At 43.0% G+C, this 26848-nt stretch overlaps 1 protein-coding gene across 4 annotated transcripts in view; it reads right to left on the bottom strand.

Moving 5' to 3' along the window:
- Ica1 (islet cell autoantigen 1) overlaps positions 1 to 26848 on the bottom strand; it is a 148757-nt gene that overhangs the window by 20721 nt on the left and 101188 nt on the right. For all 4 annotated transcript variants that reach the window (XM_023705977.1, XM_023705975.1, XM_023705976.1 and 1 more), the window contains exons 7-12: positions 21727 to 21852; positions 20544 to 20642; positions 7508 to 7605; positions 5695 to 5747; positions 3024 to 3086; positions 2882 to 2923 (exon numbers count right to left, since the gene is read on the bottom strand). In XM_023705977.1, the coding sequence (XP_023561745.1) occupies positions 2882 to 2923; positions 3024 to 3086; positions 5695 to 5747; positions 7508 to 7605; positions 20544 to 20642; positions 21727 to 21852 (481 nt within the window). The remainder of the gene's footprint in view (positions 1 to 2881; positions 2924 to 3023; positions 3087 to 5694; positions 5748 to 7507; positions 7606 to 20543; positions 20643 to 21726; positions 21853 to 26848) is intronic.

Genomic DNA, 26848 nt, shown 5'->3' on the forward strand with positions numbered 1-26848 from the left:
TTTTTTTTGTACAGATGTGAACATACTTTTCAAAAATCAAATCCAGGGATACGGTGATAGCTCAGCAGACTAAGTGCCTGCCTAGGCAAGTGCAAGGACCAGGCTTTGATCTCCGGTACTATGTGCCTTGCCAGTCTTGTCCCAGGTGCACTGAGACAGCGATTGAGACTGGGTGTGGTGGCGCAGTCTGTAATCCCAGTGCTGGGGAGGCTGAAAATAGAAGGATTACTACGAGTCCAGGCTGCGAAGTGAGATCCTCTATCAAAAACATAAAAAATAAAATTTATTAAAATAACAAAATTCAATAAGGGTGATTGTGAAAGCCAGAAACAAATCACATGACAAAGATATTGGTAGGTGGGTGGCGGATACAAACACCTCTAAACCAAGCACTTGTGAGGATGAGGCAGGAGAATCCCCATGAGTACAAGGCTGGCCCAGGATACAGAATGAGTTTCAGGCCCGCCTAGACTATGTAGCAAGACTCTGTCTCATTCCTCACCCCAACAAAACATACGGGAGCGGGACTTGAGAGTTTATTGCTGTAATCCCAGCAATCTAGGAGCCTGAGACAGGAGGACAGCAAATTTGAACCAGCCTGGGAAACTAAACAATCTACTATCTCAATAATAAAGAAGAGCTGGGGCTATAGATCAGTCCCACGGCCGAGGTTCCTACCACAAAAAAATTGATTATACTGAATCACTGCATGATGATAAATGCATTTGATAATGGTTAAGACTTGCTGCCACTGACAAAAGATCTACAAACTGTGGCACAGGGTTTCAGGGTAAATCCTGAGGGGATTCGACTGACCTTGTCAGATACAAAAGCTTTTCTTGTTATATAGGTCTTGCTTTATCTTGGTCTTAACCATCCAGCAGAAAGGTATAACAACGAGGCATAAAAAGTAAAGTCGTATTAATATGCTGAGCTGTAAAAGGCTCAAGTCAACAACTTCTGACATTGCCAGTCCTACGGATAACCCACTAGATGGACTACTGGACTATACTGGAATATTTTGCTGAATTCACGCACCCACAATATTTAAATGGCAAAGAAATACCTATCGCTGACAAAATGAAACAAACAAGGGGATATAAATGAAGGACTATTTTGTATCTGTATATTGTATCTGTATATACAAAATAGTTAGGATAGATATACAGCTACTTTCTCTTAATTCAATGAATAGAGAGGTTTGTTCTAATAGTGTTTGTGGATAGGATATCATGTCTGCATCTTGTACAGTGAATAACCACTAAGAGAACAATATGCAAATGTATTAATTACTGAAACTGTGCTAGTAATTGGTTTTGAAACGGTCTCACTGCTATTTGTTTCTCGATAAAATTATTTTTTAAAAAAAGAAAAACACTTGCTGCCACTTGGTGGTTAGTACCTAGGGCTTGTATTGGTCTCTTTATGTCATTTCAGTAGGATTAAAATGTTTCACCCTCTCCACAAAAGATAATCTGTAAATGACAACTTTATTCCATGAAAACAATCTATTTTTAAACCATTGGGGAACTGAACAAAATGGGGGCATGTGTGGCAACGCACACCAACTGCACACTTACTAATTTCATTACCAGTATGATTTCAATATTTACAAACAACTAGTCATTTTGATGACATTCACACAGACATTCATGAAGCATCATGCAGCCTGTGACTTCCAGTAAGACACTGATACGGAAAGCAGATGTTTGCTCATAAACTTATATTCCTCAACCCTGGAAACACCACCAAAGCGTGGCGAGTTCCCACTTCTGAGAAACCTTTAATCAATGACTTCTGTATTTCCCAGAGACTTCTTTCCTTCCATGTTCTGTGAGTTAAAGCCCATCAAGCTTAGCCTGTGCTGTCTTCCCTGATGAACTGAGGCTGACGGGATGGCTGAGGCCCATTTCTGTGCAGTAGAAACCCTGTGGGACCAGAGTAGCCTGCGCCAGTCACCAGGGCAGGGAATGGTCTGATGTTCAGCTCATCGTGTCAGGCTTTCAGACTCTGGTAAATCATTAAAAGGAAACCTTGTAAGATAGAGGGTAGAGGCGATGCCCAGTTTCTTGGCATCATCTAATTCTGTCCGTGTCCTATCCACGTCCACATTTCTAGAAATTCTTTTAGGAGGCTTCTCAGTATGAGATTTCAGGTCTGGCGAGCTCAAGGATGGAAGCCAGCCAGCCAGACTCACCCCTGCACTAAGGCTCAGTGGAGATGCAGCAGAATAGACCATCTTGGCATATTCTAGTGGTGCTGTCCCAGCTGCTTAGCATTTCAAAAGTGTTCTATTTGAGAGAGCACACAGTATCCTTCACACTTGATCTCTAGTCTTAACCCAGGGAGGGTGCTGCCATGGGTTCCTTTTTTACAAATGAGGCCACCCATGGCCTAGGGAGTTCAAGAATCAAGCACACTACTGAAGGTCGTAGAGGTTGTTTATGGGGGAATGTGTATTTAAATTAACATGGGTCTCATTCTGAAAGGTGGTGTTCTACTACAGCATGTGACTTCTATATAACTTGGCTTTAGTAGTTGGGACATTATGAAATTAAATATAGTAACAATGTCAGATCCACATTTAGGCACATGCAAGAGATTTCTAAAGGCTGTTACTCCCCCAGGGGCTGGTGAGATAGCTTAGCGGTCTAAAGCGCTTGCCTAGGCAAGCAGCAGGGACCGCTGTTCGTTCCCAGCAGCACATGCTGTGCCAGACCCGCCCCCCAAACTGAGCTGCCAAAAAAGAAAGACTATGACTCCCCCAAATCTACTTTGTGCAGTACTGTAAGGCTATTAAAAAGACAGATATTAGACTTTCTTTTGTTTAAAAAGGGAAGTAAAATTAAATTATAACCTCAAAAAAATGTATGAATCTTACCACCTTCCTCAGGTTTCATGTCTAACAGTTCATCCATAGGTTCTTCAAGAGGAGGGGAAAGAAAAGAAACAGTGAGTTAGTTTTATTTTGTAAGTTTGAGTTGAATTACTTAAATTGAGTAGCTTGCCTTAATCTAGATTACCTGAGCATGCATTCTGGGGATAGCTTTTGTCTAAAGCAGATAAAATACTTTTTCCATCTTCAGCTGAAATACAACATAGGCAACTGGTTATCACCAATTCCGAAGGTTGGCATGTTCATAGACAATTGCAGTGTAATGGAAATGAACAGCTTTTGGGATCAACAGCATCCACAAACTCACTCATGCACAAGTAGGAGTCCTCAGATTACATTTTACCCCAGCTGTTGGCTCTCGGCAAATGCAGCATGAGCTCTGAATCTCTGCTTTGTTTGACAGGTAACTCAGAAAATTATATGACACAGGCCTAACCATTCTCCATCCGTGGACAAGTGAGTGACTTAAGTGATTTGCCTATTATTTGATGTTGGTCATGAACGTCAGCCAGATGGGTCTGGCTGAAATAAGCCAGATTACTAAATGAAAGGAGCCAATTTGAAAATGCTGCCTACTCTGTGATTTCCACAGTATGACATTTTGGAAAAGGCAAAACTATGGAGACAGTAAAAGCCTCAGTGGTTGCCAAGGACTTAGGGGAAGAGTGGGATGGAGAGGTAGAATACAGAAAATATTTTAGGTAGTGAAAATATTTTGTATGGTATTGCAGTGGCAGATATATGGCATTTAAAAATTTAATATCCATAAAACATCTAACATGAAAAGTCAAATCTGTGTAAACTATGGACTTTAAGAGGTAATGATGTGTCCATCCTGGTTCATTGGCTAACAAATATACCATTTTGGTAGCAAATGCTGACAGTGGGGAAGCCTATGCATATGTGGGGTTAGGGCTTATATGGGAAATCACTACTTTGTGCTGCTTCCAGGAACCTAGAACTGCTCTGAACAATAAATTGCATGTCTCTCTTTGTGTGTGCAGTGGTACAGTTTTCAAAGTTTGCTCAAGTGCTTGTTAGATTTTCTACAGATCACAGAAAAAAAGGCAGATATCACTTCATTATAAAGAATTCTATTCTGTGTATATATATAAAAAAGTGCCAGACATTTAAAATCTCAAAATATTATGCAAATACCATGCACACACTGCTCAAGGCAAGAGAAAAACTTACATTTTCTTCTGCAAAGTCATACACCATATGGAAAAAGAATCTGCATAGATTTGCTACTTGCACAAAGACACAATAGACTGGACTTTCCATTTTTTCTACAGAACTGAATTTATCCTATGATCTCGATCCCCACAATATGAATGATTCATGCTGCGGGTCCATGGAAAGACACTGGGGCAGGAGGGCTGGGATCGATGCAGAGAGCTCTTCTAGGGGCAGCAGGATCAGGCCCAGCCGCTGCACCCTCTGATGCTCTGGCGTATCGTTCTTCTGCCCTCTGCCCGATCCTCCTTCCCTCACAGCCTTTGCCCAGGCTGTTTCTTGTTTTGCTGTCTAGAGCTTTGCACGGCTCCCTAGTGGTGTTCATCAACGCTGGAGTTGCCCGACTGTGTAACTATTAGGCTATCATCTGATTTCCCTGCAAGCCCCAACCTGTGCCTATGTCCAAACAGGTAAGAGGCAGCGCTCAGGAAATACCTGCTGAGCAAATGCACAGGTCCACGAATACATGAGAGCAGGCGTGCACGAGGGGATAACACAGCCAAGTGGTGGCTTTTTCTGAAAGGCCCATAGGACACAGAGACAGGCAAATGGATAGCAGGGAAGTAGGGGGAGAAAAAAAATCATGGGACAAGTGTTTGGCAAAGCAGGAAGTCAGCATCAGGAGAGAGGCTGAGGGGCAGAATGGTAGGTGAGCCTACAGGGGAATGTAGGCTCTGCTCTGACCCCTGCTGTCTTTGATAAAGGCGACCTAGTGCAGGGAAAGGCAGGTGGGACTAAGTAGGTCCCCAGAAGGACCTGCTAAACAGAGGCCTGGTGATTCTCGTTCTCTTCCTAACACCTATAAATCATTCCCCTGCATCTCCAAGCATTTCGAGTGCCAGTGAGAGAAGGGCTCAGCATTCCATCACATCACTTCTACCATTGTTTTCCATGTGCACTACTCGATCTGAGGTGAAGAGCCAACTTAAAAAAACAAAAACAAAACAAAACAAAACAAAACAAAAAACCAAACCTGGCCATGATTCATGGTGCAGACATAGCTGGGAGCCCTTTATTACACACTGTCATCTCCCAGTGGCTGGACTCTTTTTCCTAAGACGTCAGGTTCAGATCACCCAAGGGACACAGTGCCACTCACTACAGGCAGCTCAGCAGAGCCAGGTCTGAAGTCCCCACATCTGTCCCTAACAAGAACCACTGCACACCCACAAATCACAAAGCACCAATCCCTCCTGGGGCAATAATATGACCTTACCAAGACTCCTCAGAGCCCACCTGGCAGATAGAACCACGAAATGCAACAGCAGAAACTGTTCAATCCCTTGTAGAAAGAACTTGTTTTCTGCCCCTTGGAAGGGCTGGCTTCCAAGCATTTCATTTTCTGGTTCAAAATATGTGGCAACTCTCAGCAGTGTAACTGGGTTGACACTGTTGATATTTAGACATTTAGGGTTGAAACAGAAAGCAAGTGAATATTTTCCTTTCTCGACTGGCAAAGAAGAAAGGTCTAGAGGGAGTTTGGCGAAGAAGAAAACGAGTTTGGTTAGTTGAGTGCTAAGGTGGTATTTGAGAAACAATTCTAAATGAAAATCAGAACTTACTGTTAAAACTGGAGGACTCCTTGCACTGGTTTTCATCTTCTAATGAAATTAATCTTAAAATTAAAAAAAGTTCAGTCATTAAATTCTGCATAGGTTGTCTTTATGAAACAGATTTTCAGTACAGTATCTATTACTTTGATCAGAACACCCACGTACACCACAAACATGAAATGAAAGGTCATTTATATTTTAGACTTTTCTAAAGGGGAAAATTGTTGGTTTTCTCTTGCATTTTTGTATCATCTAACTGAGTTTTATTTCCTCACAAGGCAAATACTCTGTAAGCATCAAGACACGCAGTTGTGGATCGCTAGGATACACATGTACAGTTGTAGTATGTTTTCCCTCCAAATAAGACCAACCGGGAGGACAAGCCCTAGCGGTCCTGCCCATGGTGATGGGAGTATCGTGTAGATTACGCTTTACCATTTTCCTGCTCAGTGGCTACTCTGTAATGGCAGATAAAACAAGGGTGGGTAGATAGGGGTTGGCATACTTGATCGTTCCTCCAAGGCTGTTTGATTTTATTTGGGGGAAAAGAGTAATAATACAAAACTGAAGGCTGAATGGTGGTTTATTGAGTCCTGGTGCTACTAAAGAGATGAGTCAATTTGCAGGAAGCTGAAAGCAGGGTCATTGTTGAATCCAGCTGGACGGTCACCTCTTCAAACTCTTCCCGTGCCTTTAAAGACAGACTCATCACTGCTACATGAAAAATATAAGAGTCCTAGTTCTGAGGATCATCTTTAGCTGCTATTTCTGACTACAGTTCTTATCAGTTTTTCATTGTCATTTCAAATAGTGACTGGATTACATACTTTTTGAGCTTTTAAAAGTAGTAAAATATTTAAGAACTGTAAAATCTATTAAAAGAACTCAAGAAAGTTGTAGGTGCTTTACTCATGCTTTGACTGCTTTGACCTCTATGGTGAAAAGGAGGAGCTGGGCTTACTCCTCTCCTGGGGACCAGGCCCCTCCAGGCCTCACTTTCATTAAAATTACAAAAGGAGATCAGCAACAGATATTTCTGTAAGAAAAAAAATCTCAAATTTTATTTGGAAATATAGTAAAAAATAGAAACCTGCTTTACCATAAAATTTTCATCTGCAGTTTTCGTGCACATGGACAAGGAGCAGCGAAGGAAAACCATCCCCCTCGCATTCCCCAGGCTAGCCAGGTCACACTGCACCCCCTTGGGCATTGCCATCTCCAGAGCCCAGGACCCCGATTCCCATGTCAACTTCCTCATTATTTGGGATTAAGAACCATGGGCCACACACACTGAAAAGCCCACCTCAGTATAGTAGTGGAAGCAATCTTCAAAAAACTAAAAGTCAAAAAGTCACGGCCCAATACCTCTGCAGGACAATCTCTCAGCGATGTGTGTGTGATACTAAGGCCAATTTGGAAGCCATCAGCTTTTATGAGACAAAATCCTGGGACGCTTCCTGTCCAGCACAGCACCTTGTGAATGCTGATGAGAAAGGGGCCAAGCAGGGGCAAGAACCAGGGAGAACACACAACTGGGGCTAAGGCTGCAGGACAGACAGGCAGGCCGCCCTTTCTTGCCCAGCCAGCCTTTTGAAAGCGTGCCCCTTTTGTGGACCCTATGAGTGGGTCTTCTACTGGGCTAGACGAGGCAGGGGCTGGTGGGAACATGTGCTGAAGAGTGTGGTCTCAACGTTCACTTCCTGAGGCATCAGGAAGTGAAATGGCAGCTGTATTGGGGACCTCACTGGACTGGGACAGCAGGGACCATGCTGCCCTTACCTTTGACAGGGAGACCATGTCAGAGAAGGGAGCTGGGACTTACTGACTTGGCTCCTGGCCTGCTGCCTCTGTGCTATCCTGCTGGGCGATCCTCTTCTTCTCTTCTTTCTCAACTAGCTTTTTCATAGGGTCTTGTAAGCTCTTGATCATGTGCCAGAGACAAAGAAAAAGAAAATGAAAGAAAAAAAGAGAACTGTCATCCAAAAAAAATCGACACTATTGGTCCCAACAACCAAACTCTGAATCAGAGTTATCTGATGTCAACCTAAACCAATCAAGTGGACAGAAATGAAACCAGAGATGGGAAGGCATCGATGTTTTCAGCTCCCACTCAGAAACAAGAGTCCTAGCTTGGAAAGGACACTCCCCTTGCCAGTAGGTTTATGTTTCTCCTTTTGTGATAAGTTATTCAAGGGAAGGCCTGCTAGCTATTGCTAACTTTTTTTCAAACTTCAACACTCAGCTAAGATAAACATTTTGTTCTGCTTTCAGCCCACACACTGACGGAGTGGAGGCCTCCCCCCGCTGCCACCACCGAGGATGAGACAATTTCATTTTATTTTTAATCTTGTTTGCCATTTTGCAATCTAAAAACTGCTTTAGAAAAATAACAGAAAACAAAACCTTTTTTTAAAAAGCTCCAAATAGTATCTTAACACATTCTGACAACTTACCTCCCACCCATGAACGGAACAGGTGTGTCCAAGTCTTTGTTGATTAAAGTGGGCATGGGTGGATTGGGGGTTTATCTGGGAATTTTTGCACATTATTTGTTGGAGATACTCTTTTCAAGATTCATTAAATATTTAAGGAAAGATTTTTTTTTTTAAATCCAACTGCCTACAAACTGTATACCAGTGCCAAAGACCCCAAAAGGAAAAACAACAGTTCTTTAACAAATAAGAATTGTACAAAAATATTTCTTTCTGGTTCCAATTAAAATATAAAACTATGAATACAAAATAAAGCTCTCAAGCTACTAATCCGTCTCAGAACTGCTGAAGACCAGGTGTTTCTCCTTCAGACCTTCTCGTCTCTTCTGTCTTCCTCCTTCCTGGTTTCTGCCTGCAGCGTCCATGTGCGGAGGAGGAGGCGGGGGAGGGAGCCATGGCCAACTCGGATTAATTAGCGATGGGTGCTGGGCAGACCAGCGAAGAGCGCGTGAAAGCTGTGTCCACGCAGAGCAGCACTGTGACCGATTCTGGAATCTGCCATGGACACCAGATGGTCACCAGTGTCCCATGCCTCACTGCAAGGTCTGTTTGACCCTGTGCAATTTTCCTAGAACACCTTGCCCTCAAGTCAGCTTTTCCCTCAAGAACTTGCAATAGTGGGCGGAGAGGAGGGGAAGTGAGTGAGGAAGGGAGTAAGATGCCTTATGTACATGTCGCAGCTCCGCTCAAGAAGGGGAGCATTCTGCACCTCAACTGCGTACTAATAAAAATGTAAGTTAAAAGAACTTATAGTAGCTCTTTAGTTCTTTCCAGTTCTAGCCTATAACACTCTTTGCCTGATTTTAAAGACCTTCTAAAATGTGAGCCTGTCTTAACTCTCCCAGCTGTCCTCCCACCACCCCTTGGACACGAGCTTTCATTCCATTACACCCTTCTCCCCGCGTTCTCTGTCTGGTTCTTATCCCCTGGCGATCTTTGTTCATTCTGTTTGTCCAAAGTCCTAAGGATCTTTTGAAAGCCCAGATCAATAACCACTATTTTCTGTAAAGCTTTACTAAGCATGCTAACTTTGAGAGAATCCTTCCAACTCCAAAATGCATTTTTACCCTTATTAATATTTAACCATATCTATTCTGTATTGTTTTTTTTTCTCTCCAGATTTTTTTTTTTTTTTTTGAAATCAGAAAAATAACAGTACCATGTATATAAGGTTTGGGAAACTTACTCCTAATTCAATTGCTCTAAAATGATGATTTATTATTTTATTATTTTCATAGACTTTCTACTCATACTACTTCTCTAACTAGAGTCATGTATCTACACAGAGCACATGTCCTCTTACCAATATAATTTATGTAGGTATTCAGGATTAAAAACAGCTTATTAGAGTGGCGCGTCTTAAAGACTTAACTTCAAATATAGAGAAGCGCATTTGCTCACCAATATTCAAATATAGGATCAAGATCTTTGAGTATATGTTCCTGAGTACTGTACTATCTCTTCTTACATAAAGCACAGCTGTAAGATATTGCCATCATTTTAGTAACTGCTGCTCCTAAACATTTAAATGAAGAAATAGTTCATTGAAGAAATAGTTTCTGAGTGCCTCCGAAGTGCCTGCGCTGGGGTGTTTTGGATCCGCGATGGAATAAGACAGAATTATCAGCTAGCAATAAGCCTAGGCAGACCATTAGAATGGAAGGATGGAAAGTTATCTGCTATCCTGGAAGTGACATTTCGACTGAGAGCTGAATGACAAGAAAGAGCCAGCTCCGTGCAGCTCAGAGAGAAGGGGCCCTGCGAGCAACAGCCCAAAGGTGGGAGTAACTTGCTCATTTAAGGAACAGAAAGGGGGCCTCTGGTGCTTCAGGGTAGCAGGCAAGACCCCAGGCATTGTGCGGCCAGGATGAAGGGGCAGGCAGGGTCACGTCACACAAGGAGAACATTCCTGTACTCAGATTCAGCAATTGTTAACACTTGGTCCCATTTGTTTGATCAAATCCTTTCGTCCTTTTAGTCACTCCAAGGCATGACAACTAAATGCAATGTATGATCCTTGGCCACAGCCTGGACTGGAGTGGAAAATGTGAATATGAACAGAAACTAAACAAACGGACAATGGATATGGGCTGTGGCTCGGTGGTCAAGATTTTTAAACTATACCCCCACATGTCAAGTAAAAGCAGTGTGTGTGAGTGTGAATATGTGTGTATGTGTGTGTGTTCTGGAAATGAGTGGTCGTGACCAGAAGTTGAACAGATGTCAAGGGCATATTATTTTCAATAGATCTGCCAGTCACATCACTTCACACACACACACACACACACACACACACACGCTCTCGCGTGCCTCACATAGATTTATTCCTTCACAGAATAGTCATCTCTGGTCACAGTGAAGCCAGGTGTATTTTTAGCCAAGCTTCTGATGGCTCCCAGGACTCGCTTTGAGATTCTGTGCCACTTGCCCAGGCCCGTTTCACTCAATTATCTTCTCTTTGTGCTTCCTTTTTATCACTCAGCACTCCGCAGGGCCAGGACGCGGCTGCTGCAGCGGGCGGTGTGGAGCTGCCACAGCCCCTGCCTAAACCCCTGAGATGCCCTTGACAGCCCCATGTTATCGGCCCTTCTGTCTCCAGCCTGACCTCCCCTCCTGACCACACTTGAACAGCTCTCAGACAATCTCTTTGTAATGTAAACCACTCATTCCTTCTTTTCAACCCCTTCCCCTGTTGGGCCATTAGCAGGGACTCAATTGTTGGCTCCCTGTCACCACAGTCACAGTTAAGACACTATTGTGCTTTCCACACAGAATGACTGCGCTTCCAATTTCTGCTTTAATTTATTATTAATAATTCCGGTGACAACTCTGCCTCTCTCCGTACATCACCATTGTCTCTATAACAGTTTGGCTTGTGCAGCTGGGAGAGGAGCTAAATATGTGCTTGTTGGTTGGTAAGTGAAAGCACGAAGGTTAAACTGGTAAGAGTTAGATCTCTTTAGCTGGGAGATTTAAAGGCTCAGGGGAATAATGTGAAAAGATTTATAAAACCACAAGCAAAATTAATATGATCAAAGGGGCTTCTCTATTAAATACTGGACTCGAGGCCCAGTGGGAATTTCATGTGCACGCACACACACACAAGCACATGCGCACACTTCTTGTACATAAACACACATGCATACAAGTCTACACACTAGCCTAACTGAAATATAATTATATGCCATAGATTCTGAACATTTTCAAATTATACAAAGATTCATAGCATATGCACAAAGCTGTACAATCATCATCACTAGCCATTTAAAACATTTTCAAGGGGTGTATCTTGAAGCAAGGAGTTTTTAGGCCAATGAAGCTAAATACTCTTGCTATATAGCAAGGAAAACAGAAAAAACCACAGATAGAACTTGTTTCTTACAAAAGACTGTACACACTAAAGATGGAAAGAGGCAAAAGGGAACTCTGAGAGCTCCTGGGACAAATCCCATGCCCCTCTTTTCTGAAAACCTGTTCCTCTGTGTGACTCTCGGACACAGGACATTCTGAAGGAATGGACAGTATTCTCCCCAAGGTTTGATGACAAAGCCAACCTAGTGGAGGGAGGTGGAAATGAATTCTTCAAGTTCTTTTGAAGTCCACCGCTTAATCCTTCAGCCTCCCTCCAGGTCAGCAGTGACAGCATTTTCTCTGGGACATGAACAAGAGCTCAGGCTAAAGAACAGAAGAGGTCCAGCTGGCTGGGTACCGACGAGGAGCCGTGAGACGGAAATGTTTTCAAGCCCTGCCCGATGAAAGCCGCATTGAAATCCCCAGCCAGAAACGAGAACTCCAGGGCATTGTATTTCTAACCCCAAAGCCAGCAGTCCTTCATTAAAATTGGTTATGAAAAGCATCGCGTATTAGCAGCACGCAGCATCACAAAGTCCCGAAAGCTTCTCTAGAGGGAAGAACGTTTTCAGGCATTCTCTCTGGTAACCTTTCTCTCGTAAGGCTGCACCAACGTGCTAACACTTTCTATCAATGCTTAAACAGTTTCAGGAAGCAAACACAAAATATAAGACCAGCATGACAGAGGAACTGTGCAGACCCAGCTTGCAAAAGTGTCGTAGAAAGGAAACAGCTTAATACAATAATGGGAGTTACTACTTCCTGTATTAGGAAAATAAAAGCAACAGCAACATTCATCTGAATGAAAGCAAAAGTACTCAGCTAAACAAATTTCCCAGACAAAAGGCTAGCGGCCAATTCTAATAACCCACATTTAAGGGTCCAACTTAAGACAGCTAAGTCACATTTCCTCTACACTTTAATTATGACAATTAATTTTCTTTTGCTCCTTTCCATTAATTACACCATGCACATTTGAAGGTGCCAAATAATTGTCAATAAAAGGAAATAGAAGTATTTAAAATAGTGGGCATGGTTATAAGATGCTGAATCCAGCTGTGCGTGTGTGTGTGTGTGTGTGTGTGTGTGTGTGTGTGTGTGCGCGCACATTTATGTAATGAGTAGCACATGAGAAATAAAAAGCAAAGTCAGGCCAAATGGCTCAGTGGATTAAAGCGCCTGCAAGCAGGCACAGGGGGCTGGGGATTTGATCCCTGGGGCTGCCTTGCTGGCTTCACCCCCAGGGTACACTGAGATAGCCATTGAGACTGGACATGGTGGCGCATGTCTGTAATCCCAGCTCTTGGGAGGCTGTAAACAGGTGGATCACTATGAGTCCAATCTAGCAGTGAGACCCTGAGCATCCTGCAGACCCTACCCTAACAAAAATACAAAAAACAAAAAAAGAAAAAAGAAAAAACAGAGACCACGATGTGTTCAAGTGATAGAATTAATTCATGAACATTGAGTACAGTATGTCCTCCCTTCCTTGATCATATACTTAGACATTTAAAAAGACACTTGGCAAGAAATGCTAGGAACCTAGGACTACAGGTAACCTTGAACTGTACTGTAGAACAAAAACTTAAAAGTAAACAGAGAAAAATAATCATAATCATAAACAAGGAAACAACCAAGATGCCCATCACCTGAGGAATGGTTGAGAAAGATGTGGTATTTTTACACAATGGAGTATTATTCAGCTATTAAGAATGATAAACTCGAAACCTTTATATTGAAGTGGATGCCACTTGGACATATACTCATAAGTGGAATAAACCAGACACACATGTGTAAATATCGTATAGTCTCCCTAGTATAAGAACTCCAAGGAAGAAATACAAATAGAAAGATATAATACAACGAAAAGGAAAGCAGGATGTCAAGGACTAACTAATCAAGAGAGGGAAAGGAGATGAGCTAGGAAACATGACAATGTTAAGCCATGCAGTTATATGTAAAAGAAGACCTGTAATCTTTTTAAAATAAGATGGAAAGGCAACAGTGAGGAGGCTCCCTAGTGTCCAGGCAAAGATGGCCTTTGGACACCAACGGAGCAGTGCTGTGACACAGGCATGGTCTCTGCTGCTTCCTGGCATCTGTTTGCCCCTCAGAACGGTGGAGGCAATGCCAAGGATACTTCTGGGTGCATGTGTGAGGATAAACTAAGATAACGCTTCTGCCCAGAAGAGAAAGTGCTAACGTGCAGTCTTACCAATTACTCGGAAAGGTCTAATGGGAGGGAGAGGCCACAAGCACTCACTCTGTGTTCATCACCAACGCAACGCATGGTTTACACATCTCATTTCGTCTACACAAGACCTGGACAAACATTGTATGCCTGATTTCCCACCGTGGAAATGGAAACTCAGAGAGCTGCTGTAACTTGCTTCAGGCCATTAAGCCACAGATGGGTAGAAGCAATGTTTGAATCCAGGTCTTAAAAAGTCTATAACTTGTTAAGAAATGGTTTAGAGGAGCCAAGCCCAGAGCATCTACTCAATTCTGCTTTCAATGAGAAACCTCAAGGAGACCTAGAGGACTTCCAAACTCTGACACGTCACACGCTCTCAAGTATCTGAGCGATTGCTATTTTGCCTACAAGCAAACACTTCAAAGTGTTGATTTTAATTGAATGTTTAATAGCTATACTTTTAAGAGGAGGCATTTCTGCCTCATAGCCAGAAGTGGCTGTGGGAAACAGCTCATGGCAGGGTGGAAAAGGCCAGCACTTCCCTGCTCCCAGATCTACCGCCCTCTGCATAGCCCTTGGGCAAATTACTAGCTTCCTCTGAGCTCCAGCTTCCTCATTTGAAACACAGCTATGGCCCAAGTTCAGCCAACATCCCAAAGGCCACCTGAAGACTATTTAGCGCACACACACACTTTCTCTGTGTCAATGCTGAACCTGCCAATATCATTAATTATAATGCCAGCCTTAGCACACTTCAGCCACGTATACCACATGATGAAATCCCCTAGACATTACAGCGGTGCCTCACTTATCATGGAAGTTATGTTCCAGACACCCCCTCGATAAGTGAACTCAGTGAAGTCGTGATGTTATATTTATTTTAGTATTTGTATGTCTTTTAAGGCTTTATAAACCCTTCCCACACTTTTAGAAACACTTCTAACGCTCTTAACCATTTTCTAAGCTCAGAAACCTATGTAATTTTAACAACATATATATATATACTGTATGGTACAGTATATATTCATCTGCTAAAGAAATATATGCTGTAAAGTATTTTATTCCAATTTAATATCCTTTTAATGTTAGAATTAACGTTTTTAAATACTTTAAATTTTTTTGGCCAAAAGTATTAAAACCAGAAGTATCATGCATATAAATACATATACAGTAGTGTACACTACTGCAACATCCTGCAATATAGTGAAAACTCCACGATAAATAATTTAAATTAATATTTTTTAAAAGCCCGCGAAACTGTGTTCGAGCAGTGAAATGGCGAGGGACCACTGTATTTCACTTCATTTTTAGCAGAGTGTTGGGCCCACAGTAACTACCTGCACAATCGTGATATGTTTTCCTTTCCTCTCAGAGATGAGATCAGGAACCAGGAGGGTAGGGAGGAAGCCTTTGCTGTTGTGAGGAGGGCCTGAGCTCCTAGGTGCTGGGAGAACTCAGGCCAATCACCACAAGGCAGAGACGGGCAGACTGTGGGCCCCACACGGGCTCACCCACCTCGGACTTCAGTGCCGGCCTTGGTCAGCTCATCTGCCCCCTCCTCCCCGGGGACCTGGACACATCCCAACTTGCCGCTTCCAATGGTCTGGCCTGAAGCAGCTCTTTGGGAGCAGACTAAAAAGAAAAGAAAAATGAACAGAAGAGAAAAGAACTAAAAGGGGGATAAAAGCATTGGTAAATGCCCTATAAAGCACTGATGCTGAGAGCGAGCCTAAAGTCTGAAGGGCTCTTCTGGGTGCTCGCCATGAGTAATTGCCTTGTTGGGACCGGTAACTAAAATAGCACTACAGGGATGTTTACCTAATTTTCATAAAACTATTATACTTTTATTTTCAAAGCAAAGAACTATAGAGCCATGTGGCCTGCTGGTAAATGTTCAAGTGATTAACCAAGAAATGTGGAGGTGGGTGGACACAGGCTGCTAGGCACGCAAATGTGACAAAAACAAAATGTAAAAGAGGATGTTTTCTGAATTTTGAGAGCTGAGAGCACTTTGGTCTACATGATGATATTCCATGTAACAGTACCAATACCTACACCCCAAGAGACAATAAAGGGAAACATTGATACATCTGTTTCAACAGTTATTTTTGCATTTATTCAGAGTTAAATTTGCAATTTCAGGTTGCCTTACAGTTAAAATCTTGGCACACATGGAGAGCCAGTTGCAAAGCCAAATTGCATTGGTTAGAATGCTCCCTGTCACCGAGATGCCAAGGCCTCCTTCCTGGCTTGCAAGCCTGATGGGAATTACGTGAGCCTAAAGCAAGGCCTGCGGCGCTGAGCGACAGGTTTGGGAATGGAGCTGCCTGAGCGTGTGGAAGCCTGGGATGCAGGAGGCTGGGTTGGTGAGGCCTTTTGTTCCACCGCTCTCCGTAACACTGCTTGGGAAACTCACCATAAAACCAACATTCTAGATTAGCGACGGCGAGTGGGAAAGGAACGTTCGTTGGACTACTGAACCTCGCAGCCCCACAGGTCCTCCTTTATATATGCTTGCGGTGGCTGACTTCTAGACCTGTGACAGAAGTCTTCCTTGGTTTGTCCTCATTACTACCACTGTTAGGTTACTGGAGCCTTCAGTGCTACCCCTGCCAACACTACTGTCACCGCAGCCACCTTCACGACCACTGCCTCTAACCCCCTCCTGGTTGTGCCACTGGACACAGGCAGAGCAGGACTGATATCCAGGTCAGGCTGGCTCCAGAGTCTGCACTCTGTCGCACATCCAGTGAACATGAAGAGCAAGGCCAAAAGGTCAGAGTATCTTCTAAAATCACTGGAGTGGAGCATGTCACCAGAATATACTGGCTACTGGCCATTTGCATTCATAGTAAGGGGCTACACTGGCACTACACTGGCACATTTCATTCTATAGTAAGGGACTGTACTCTGATATCTTCAAAAATACAAACCCAGGAGGCCATGCTTCCCCCTGAGCAGGCCCCCAGAACAGCATCATGCTGTAAAGAGCCAGTCATTTTTCTCTGAGTGCATCCATTTCAGCATCCTGCAAGGGCACCTGAGAGAGAAGCAAATGGCCATTGACAGAAATGTAATTTTAAGGGCTGACTAAGCACCTGCTTTGGCAAGCACACAGGGACCACAGCTTGATCCTCGGTCCCGCACGCCTTGCCAGCCCCGTACCCGGGGTGCACTAAGCCAGCAACTGAGTCCAGGTGTGGTGCTGCACGCCTGTAATCCCAGCACTGGGGAGGCTGAAAAACAGGAGGATCACTGCGAGTCCCAGCTGCGTAGTGAGACCCTTCACCAAATGCAAAAATGGAAAAAATAAATGGAATTTTCGACTTTCCAGAGACAAACCACTTGATGCCTAAGAGGCTATTTTAATTTTTGGGCTGCTGCCGGCCCTGGGCCCATGGAGAAGGGTATGCGTAAGTGCCAGCCTGGAAGGAAGCAACACAACCGCATCTGAGGGCTGGCGATTCAAGACTGGGGAGTGCTTTCGTGACATGGCGATTCTATTCAGTTTTGAAAACTGCTTTCTGCTCTCAGTCTAAATTACTTTAGAAAAGAAGGGACCAGCCTTTCAAGATCTGGTGAGCAACATTCCATTCCGAGCCCCATGATTTGATAATTTCTACCATGTGAAAGACATTCCCAGATGATGTGGAATCAGTGTAAATTTAATACATCGGTGATGGTTCACGTAAACTATGCATGCTTGGTGACACTGCAGTGAATTCCTAAGTGCTGCTTGAAAATAAAATCAGCAATTGCCTCTTTTGTTGAAGCCACTTAGAAGATGGTGTTTCTGCTTTAAATTTGAGATGTTACAGTGATTAGGTTTAACAATTGTTCGCAATATTGAATTTCAAGGCTAAATTTTCCATAAAGTTAAAGGCTACAAAAACGCTAAATTTATAATAGATGCTAGAAATTACCATCAAAATAAAATGATGAGTGAATATGTCAATTAAGGTAGCCCCGACATAAGCGGATCAGGCCAGGGCGAAAAAGCAATAGCTTTGCCACACAAAATATTGCCGCAAAATAGTCACAACAGGCACTAGGATTTTTTTTTTTTTTTTTGCAACTTGTAGGAGGTAGAGACAATTTACTTTATAATAAAATTATTTTGTAAAAGAAGAAACAAAAAACAAAACCTAGCATGTATTTCTTAAGAGAAGGGTTTATTAGGGGACAAATTTTGAACTTCCAGGGCATGAGTTAGAACCATGTAATACTGGAACAGGAGTCTACCTCCCGACAGGCCATACCAAAGGTTTAACACATTAATTATCAGCCTCCATCAAGCATAAAACTAACAGTCAGGAAATACAGCTGCAGAGGCACAATTACCGACACACTCAGAGTATACCCTGAAGCAAAGCAAAGAAATGGCTTGCTTTTCATTAACAGAGCTTGGCAACCCTCTCTAAAGACCACGTTTTCTTTCTAGTCCAGTCCCAAAGGCAAACGCTACTGGCGTAAGTAAACCCAGAGAACGAATTATAAAAACATCTATTTAAATTTCAAAACACGCATGATCAATACACAGTGTCATTCAAAAATTATATATACATATGACTTAATTTTTAAAAACACCTTATAAATATAGAACATGTATCTTTAAAAATACTGGGGCCCAAAGGTTAGGCAGTCAAGCAATGTCCCCGTGCTCAAGCGGGATGCACAGAGCATTAGTGGCTTTCATTGTCATGTTTTGCGACTTAAACATAATATACGAGTGCCTGTATCTATAAAATAATAATGAACTTTGTACAGTAGGATTCTATTACATAAAATTTGAGCCCACATCAAATAATTAGCTATCAGCTTGAGATTCTAATCTGTCATTCCTGAAAGCCCAGATAAATAGTATTCTGGAGAGGTAATAAAAACAGCAGTTTGTTTGTTTGATTTCTGGACACTTATTTTTAATATTACTGTAACATTCTATTTTACCAGATGTATTATGTCTACCAAGTTTATATTACCATTAAACAATGAATGATTGCTTAAGCCGTAATTTAGGGAAGGCTCTGGGCATATAAAGGGAGAGTCTTCTGCTCGAAGTGTTTGTAATTATGTCCTGAACCATGTGTGGCTATCAAACTTTCGTTAAATTTTCTGCCCAGAAATCCTCTAAAATAGTCAGCTTGATTCTCTCTGCAGGGCAAATAGCATGGCAAAAATTAAGGAGCCATATTTTCCTCAGTACAGGAGGCCAGGAATACACATATGGGTTCTTCCACGCTTGTGGCATGACTTCAATGTCACAAATTAATTATGTATTTTATAAGCAATTAACTCAAACATGAAATTCTTTTCAATTGTATTTGGAGAGGGCCTCATTTCCTCTTTCGGCTGGCCAATTTACGTTATGGACAGCTGTCTTTCAAAGATGGATACACTTTGGCACTGTGTATGTGTAATACAACTCGATGTCTTGAACGTGCTTCATGGAAAGGTCATCCTTCTGCTTGGGCAGAAGGTAAGTATTGAGGCCCAGATAAGTACTGTGAATAGCATGAGTTTTAATTTTAACCAGTCCACCTTTTCAGGATAGCGACCTAAGGAGGTGCTAAGAGCCGCAGTGAATCATGGGGAAGAAAGGGAGCTGCTACCACCAACAGTAACAGTGCCAGGGTAGAGGGGAAGCTGCTGGCTGCTGCCCACAGAACATCAGAGAAAATGGTCCCTCCCATCACACCTACAGTTGACAGGATAAGAGGAGTGTGTATTCTGAGCGTGCTCCCCCGGGGCGCTCAGTGAGTGCCACAGAGGGTGTGGGGCTGAAGGGGCACCAAGAGGAACCACGTCACGGCCAGGCTAAGCACACCAAGGGGGAGTGGATTCCCTTGGGTGCCTCTGGGACCTTCATTTTAAGGCCATGTCTACAAAATTCTATCTTAGTGCTTTGGTAGATAGAGGGTTGTCATCCTACACATTTGAAAATCAGAGACATATTTTAAGGCATAAAAGTAGCTTTTTATATTTTTATATTTTTTCACGAAAGGTGCTAAGATAGGAATTGCCTGAAAGGTTAGAAGCAAGGTGAGTTCATGATGAACTTAAATCTTGCCTGATAATTGCTTGCAAAGGTGGGCCATGACAGCAAGTGCCACTGTTCTCTCCATTCTTCAAATCCTTCGGAACCCGAATCACTTTCCTACCTGGATACACATTCATCTCCAGCAAACATCGGGGTGTAAAGTAATTCGAATTCAGCTGCACTGCCAAGAATCAGACGCCGTGCATGCCTGCCCTCTTCCCTCCTCAGATGGGAAGTCCCTGAATTTAAATGTTGCTTTTTCAATTAGAAAATATTACGATAGCCTTATGGAAAAAAAACTAATTTCATGTTGGAATATTTTTGTACAAGTAAAGGAGAGAAGAAATAAATATCTAGGGAGCCTATTTGAATGAAATACTTAAAAAGTAGGGTCACGGGAAGTGTGGCTAAGGGGTAGAGTGCCTGGCTAGCACCCTAGGCCCATCCTTAGCAAGGCAAAAACCAAACCAAACGTAAAATAACTTCAGCATATGGTACTTGGGCAACATCCTCTTCAGCAACATTCGAAACATATTGGCAAGGAGAGGACCAACCCCAAGTCAGGTTCACCACACTTCATCTCCCAGTCCTGTGCAGCCTGAGGCTCAGCCTGTCTTGGATCCCGCTGAGTGCTCAGTGCGAAGGACCCTTCTAGGAAGCACAGCTGTCTCTCTCACAGTTGGGTTCTTGGAATGATGGTGCTTACTGTGATGGAAACTTCTAGAGACATAAACACAGCCTGACTTTTTGTAAGATTCTCTAGTGGCTTCTCTAGCTCTCATACCTTTAGTGTGGTGAATTCATAGGGCTGGTAGCCTTTGAAGCTCTCGTGGATGGCTGCCATAGTGTGGGAGGTTTTCTCCCAAAAATGGAGCAGAGTGGTCTGTGAAGAGAGATGGCAACGTTATTACTGTTCAGAACACTCAGTGCTAGCCTTGGGTCCCAGAGAAGCGTGGCTATCCGCAGGCTTCAAAGTCCTCTAAAGTACAACTTGAACTTATTTCTATACCCACCATGTCCCCCACATATACCCTCAGTTAAACTAAATGCTGACATGGATCATGCTGTTCCCAGCCCTAGACCTGCCCTTCTTGTCTCCTTCAGCTGCTTCTGCAAACCCCTAATTATAAGCTTAGTTTTTCCTTTTTAAAAAAAATCTCGTGTTCAGACCTCGGGAATGAACCCAGGGCCTTTGCACATCTCCAGTTCTTGTGATTCTCCTGCCTCAATCTCCCAGAGTATTGGGAGTTCAAACATGTTCTACCCTGCCTGTCTGGAAGTTTTGTGATTCCTCAACTCACTTGACTTCTCCCTCTTCCAACCCTCACTTCTTTTTTTTAGAACCTTTTTTCCCCCATATACTGGACCCTTGTTTGTCACAGAGGCTTACAAATTAGAGTCAGAGCTTCCTGTCTCTAATTTCCTTCCTAAGCATTGACCTCCTTGAGAACAAGATGGTCTTGCTAATTTTTCTATTTCCCACGACACCCACCGTCCAGCTCCCCTCCTCAGTCGGCATCGGTAGCACTGTTGAAGGACCCAAGTGCTACACTGAGGGAACTCAGCAGCTATGAAGGGGAATGAAAAGCAAGTATTGACTAATATAGGTTGAGAAGCAAAGTATGACACGAGACGTACAAGTACAACGCTTTGGGAGCTCAGATCAGGCTTACTGAGGAGTAGGACTTTTCATTTGGTGCATCAAAAGGGTGGAATTTGGAAAAATATAGTTATTTTTGGAGGGGAGGTTCTTCAGGCAAAAGGAACCACAGAAATGGAAAATTTAGGAAGAAAGGCTCCTGTGCTCAGTGGGATTAAACTGTCGGCCTCCATGTGGAGATGTGGGGATAGGTTATGAGAATGGTCCTTGGGGCTTTGTACATGTCTGCACCATACTATGAGTCAAACATTGCAATAGCTGAGCCTTCTATCATTTTCTGTTCCAGTGACAAATGGTGCTTTGTTACCTGATACGTCGCTAGCATGTGAGACAAGAGGTTGCATCTGCTTGCTCCGAGAAGATCCACTTTTTGACACACATCCATCTTCAGTTTGTCAAAATTTTTTTTTGCAAGGCGTACTTGGGTCTGTACCTATGAAAGAATAAGGGAACCTCTGAACCACTCAAGCTCCTCCGTAGTTAAAATCTACAGGTGAGAAAGGACTAGTAGGAGGACTTCTCTGTTTTATATAAAGAAAACACCTTTGAAAATTCCAGGCAAATGAGAAGATACTTTCTTCCTCACCAAAGGACCCAGATGAGAGAACTGAACGTTATGATTTTATGGCAATCTTACTTCCTAATTATTTTCTTCTTAATGCTAAAATTCCTTCACTTTGCTTTCGTCAGTGTTAATAACTGATTGTTAAAATGTGGAAATTATCATGTGATACAATCCTGTATTTACTGATCTGTAGATTCATTTGGATGTCAATGGCATTTCTACTCATGTCTTTCTTTCCTAGGATACTAGATCAAGGGATTTTGGCCATAGTCTAAAAGCAATGCCCATGATAAACTTTGAACTTTTATTGTTGGGTAACATAGACTACCAGGGCTGGGGAAATAGTTTGATGGTCTAAGCACTTGCCTGGCAAGGGCAAGGACCCAGGTTCGATCCCTGGTACCACATGCTGTGCCATCCACCAAAACCAGGTATGGTGGCTATGCCTATAATCCCAGCACTAGGGAAGCTGAGACAGGAGGACCACTATGAGTCTGAGCTACATAGGTTGAGACCCTGTACCAAATAAATAAGTAAATAAATAAAAGATTTTTAAAAATATAGACTACCAATCCTCCAACCATCTTTGAAAATATTCAGGGAAGGAGTAAAGGCCAGTGAAAAAGTCAATGCTATGCATTCTACTTACAGAAGGGTAAAGTTTTAAAATTTTATACAACCGCTTTAAAAACCATCAAGTTAAATAATCCAAGGGGGGTCATCACACCATATCTTGGTCAGCGACAGTCAATTTTTCTTAAGACCATTTTCCTGAGGTATGACGGGCATAGAAAAAACTGTGGATATTTAACACGTTCAACTTGATGAGCTCAAATGTTAACTTGTCTCAGATCACTCATGAAACTGTCGATGTGGGGAGGGGTAACTGGGGGCTGAAGCAACGGTGCTTTAATGACACGGCTCTTTCATCGTAAGGCGCCAGGTGGCACGGACAATGCCGTTCTTGTGCACCATTTCATCACCTAGAAACCTAGCACAGCGCGGCACTGAACACACACTTGCAGTGGAATGAAGGGCTCTCTCAGGCCACTTCCAAAGATGTTTATTAAAGTATAATCTTTAAAGTGTTTTCATAAGGAATTTTTCACAAAATAAACAGGTAGATTATTTGATATAAAATATATTAATTTTTATTGCAAATACTACTGCCATTCACAGTTTAGAAAATTATAAGGCACTATATAACAATAGTAAATTTAACAATTGATACAATGCACTTAAGAGCTGCCAACATTATTTGATTTTGGCGGCGGTGGTTACTTTCTCTTCCTGATGAGGAATGAGAGGTTTTATCAGGGCCAGTAACTTTTAGGCAGAAATGGCTCACTGAAGCATCCTGCTTGCTTCCAAACCATGCTGGCCCCCTTCCCAAGTTACTGCCCCTACTTCTTGGAAAAATCAAGAAACTCAGAATTATGATTCTACCGAAAGACATGCGTTTTCCCTTATAGGGTTCTACGGAACTAGAAAATAATGATGCGAGCGCTTAACCCCACACTGATGGACTTCCTCCTCTCTGCACAGGACTTACGTGAATGGAATGCAGAGCTATAGAAGGTTTTTTTTTTTTCCTAAGAACTTCTCTGTGTTTTCATTCTATAAAGCTGGGAAGAGCAGAACAGGAGCCACAAGTGCTTCTCAAACTGACCACCTCAAGGGCTGACATAATCCTGGAGTTCAATTATTCCCCCCTGCTGAGGAGATTAGAGGGCTTTGGTTTAAGTTATTTGAGATTGGCATTGGAGATTGGTGACCTTCTTGAGAGAGGACTTGGGAGACAAGAGAGACTACCAAAGTTCTAGAGGTGAGAACTGGAAGGCTGGAGGGGAAGCTGCTCAGCAGCTGGCATCGTCACTGTAAATCGTCGTCCCACCCTCCCCAAGCCCCTCGTTCATCATCATTTGGCTTCCGGGGCCAAGAAGATCACTTGTAGTGGGTTAACTAAGAACCAAATTGTAACACTCAGCTGAATGGAGTCACCATGGTTCTGGGTATGGAAGGCCCACCTAATGATTATTGCCAACAGCATAAAAGGAGAACTGGAGGGGAAGACGGTGAGCTGCTCATTCTCCTGGAGAAGCTTGTTGCTCTGTGCTGTTCTCATCTCAGAGCAGCTCGGGCCCTCACTGTTGCAGAGGATGGCTGCATTCTCTTCCGGGGAGCTCTAGTCCTTATCTTGAGCATTGTTTCCTAGCTCCAGTGCAGATCCTTCGGGCTTCTGGCTCAGATCCTTCACCTCAGTGGATAGAACTTCTAGCTTCCAGCACTGGCCTTTGCGCCTTCCCAGTGCAGATCCCTGATGCACACTTGCATGAGACATGGTTGTGGGGTCTGGGTTGTGGGGTCTGGGCTTTCAGCTGGACTCATGTAGGACACTGCTGTGGGATCCACACCCTCAGCTGGATTCTTTGGGTCTCTAGTGTGTGGACATTTTCTGCTGTACTCTTTTGCATTTGACCTTTTTGGTATTATAAAATGATCCTATAAATTATAAGTCCTGTATTCACCATTTTCCCTTGCAAACCCTGATTACAATACCACCTCATTTGGAGTCCTGAAAGCCTCTGTCCTCAGCCTTTTTCTCTGAAAGGGAAGGAAATGCTCATGGAGAGAAAGCTTTCACATGTGCATTCATTCAACATATTTACTAAGCGCCTATGCTGTGGCCAGGCCAGTGCTCAGTAATGGAATAAAACAAGCAACAAGCAGTAATATTTATGAATGAGAGCTCATTGTCATAAGGATCCCATAATCTTAAGGAAGACAAATTAGTAATGGTATTATAGAATGGGCAAGGTATACAGTTCTAAGAGAAAGGGACAGAGGTGGCACAGAGAAGGGAATGCTGTTGTTGATGGCAGGGGGCACTGCAGGATGCTGACAACTAACCAATGGCAGTAACCTTCTTGGTTCCCTGCGCTTTGTCCTGTAACTTCATCATCTCCTCCGACTCTGCCTCTGAGCTTCACCACATGGCAGGCTTTGGCCAGCAGGAGGCCAATAACTGTAATGAAACTAAAGCTTGGGCGAAAGTTGTTAGCATGATTCTGTGTATTCCTTTAGTTCTCTGAGAAGACAATGAGAAGAGGCTCAGGATGGCTAGCTGGAGAGGTCTGAGATGCATGCAAGAAGCATGAGGAAGCGGGGCGCTCAGACACCAGCCACTATGAATGGAACGGAATAGGGAGACTGCTCGACAGCTGACCCCCAAAGAGAACAGAGGAGCTGAGCGTAGACTCATATGCAGGAAAGATCCTTTTGTTTTAAATCTTTGCATGTTAACGTTGCTGATTTCACAGCCTTGCGGTAGCTATCGATAAATGACACAAACAGTAAGGAAACAGGCCAGAGAGTCTTCTGAGAGGAGGGGGTCTTAAAGCATGAATCGGAGGTACAAAGCAAATATGAATCTGCTATAAGACTGTGCTAATTACAGAGAGCTTCTAGACTTTCTAGTTAATTGCAATTTTTTTTTTTTTAATTTATGTGTTTGGTATAGGGTCTCACTATGCAGCTCAGACTCATAGCAATCCTCCTGTTTTCAGCCTCCCCAGTGCTGGGAATACAGGTGTGCGCCACATGCTTGGACTCGGTTGCTGACTCAGCACACCCTGGGGACAGGGCCAGTGTGGCATGCAGGACTGGGGCTCGAATCCTGCCTGCTGTGCTTGCCAAAGCCAGTGCTTAGTTCACTGAGCTACGTTCCCGGCCTTTTTCTGTTTTTTTTTTTTTTCAGGGATATGAATTTCAGTTTTTCTCTCACTATCTTATATATTAGGAAAATCACTTGCTTAAATTATAAAGCTCATGAACTATTATAGTTGCAAATGTGCCGTGAAGTTTGTTTGAAATTTGAAAGATAATTTTAGAAAGCTAGAAGACAACTTCAGCAGTTGATCCGGTAAGTTCCGCAGGGCTATATGCTTTGTGTGTCAACAATGGTTATTAAAATATTTAATGCACTGCTGAGTTCCCAAATGCTGTGCTCTTTCCCTGCCAAACAAGGAGGGTGTTGCACAGTTGGATACTCTGAATATAGTCAAATTTATTTAACATTTTGTGCTCCATGTTTGCTCTATAAATCACATTTTTCCAGCCTGTGGTCTAGAAATAAAACCCCCAGGACAGAACCAAGCACAGCAACCTCCAGATGCACTTAAGTGAAAAATGTTTTGATCATTATTATTCTCAATCCCAGATAAATTATATTCAATTACACAAATACCCGAAGGAGCTCCTGTGGTTTTCAAAGCTTTAAAATTTTGTCTCACTAAAATAAATGTATCCTTTGCTTATTGTTCATTTCTGTTTCTCCATCTTCTTGTTGGCCCTAGTCCAGGGGATGACCATGCACATGAGACCTTCCTCAGTCAGAGTTTTGCCCTCCCCAGGCCACGGCAACTCCGTTTACCAAAACCCCCAGCAACTTCTTGACTGTCAACCTTTGGGCATTTCTTACTTATTCCTCCTACCCTGAAATCCTACCTTTTAGCCCTTAGTTAACCAAAATTATTCATCCTCTCACTTTCACTTGGCTTCATATTCAATAAGAAAGGCTTTTATTTCACCATACAATCAACTACTCTGGGAGTATGTTCAAGTTTTCCTTAATGTTTTCTTTAAAAACAGAACAACACAATAACTGTACTAACTTCCAAATCTTTCAGGAGAGTCACGCTGGTCCGTCCGACCATTCATTAGGCAAGTACTCGCCAAGCATCTCGCCCTGCTGACAGCAGAGCACGAATGATGGTGACCTCTGCCGCTGAGGATCTGACTGGCTCATGGGGATTTTCACATCAGTCACGGCATACCCACCCACGGAATGAGGTGTTCAGAGGGA

Source organism: Octodon degus, unplaced genomic scaffold, assembly GCF_000260255.1.
Source record: "Octodon degus isolate 3935 unplaced genomic scaffold, OctDeg1.0 scaffold00234, whole genome shotgun sequence".
Lineage (NCBI taxonomy): Eukaryota > Metazoa > Chordata > Mammalia > Rodentia > Octodontidae > Octodon > Octodon degus.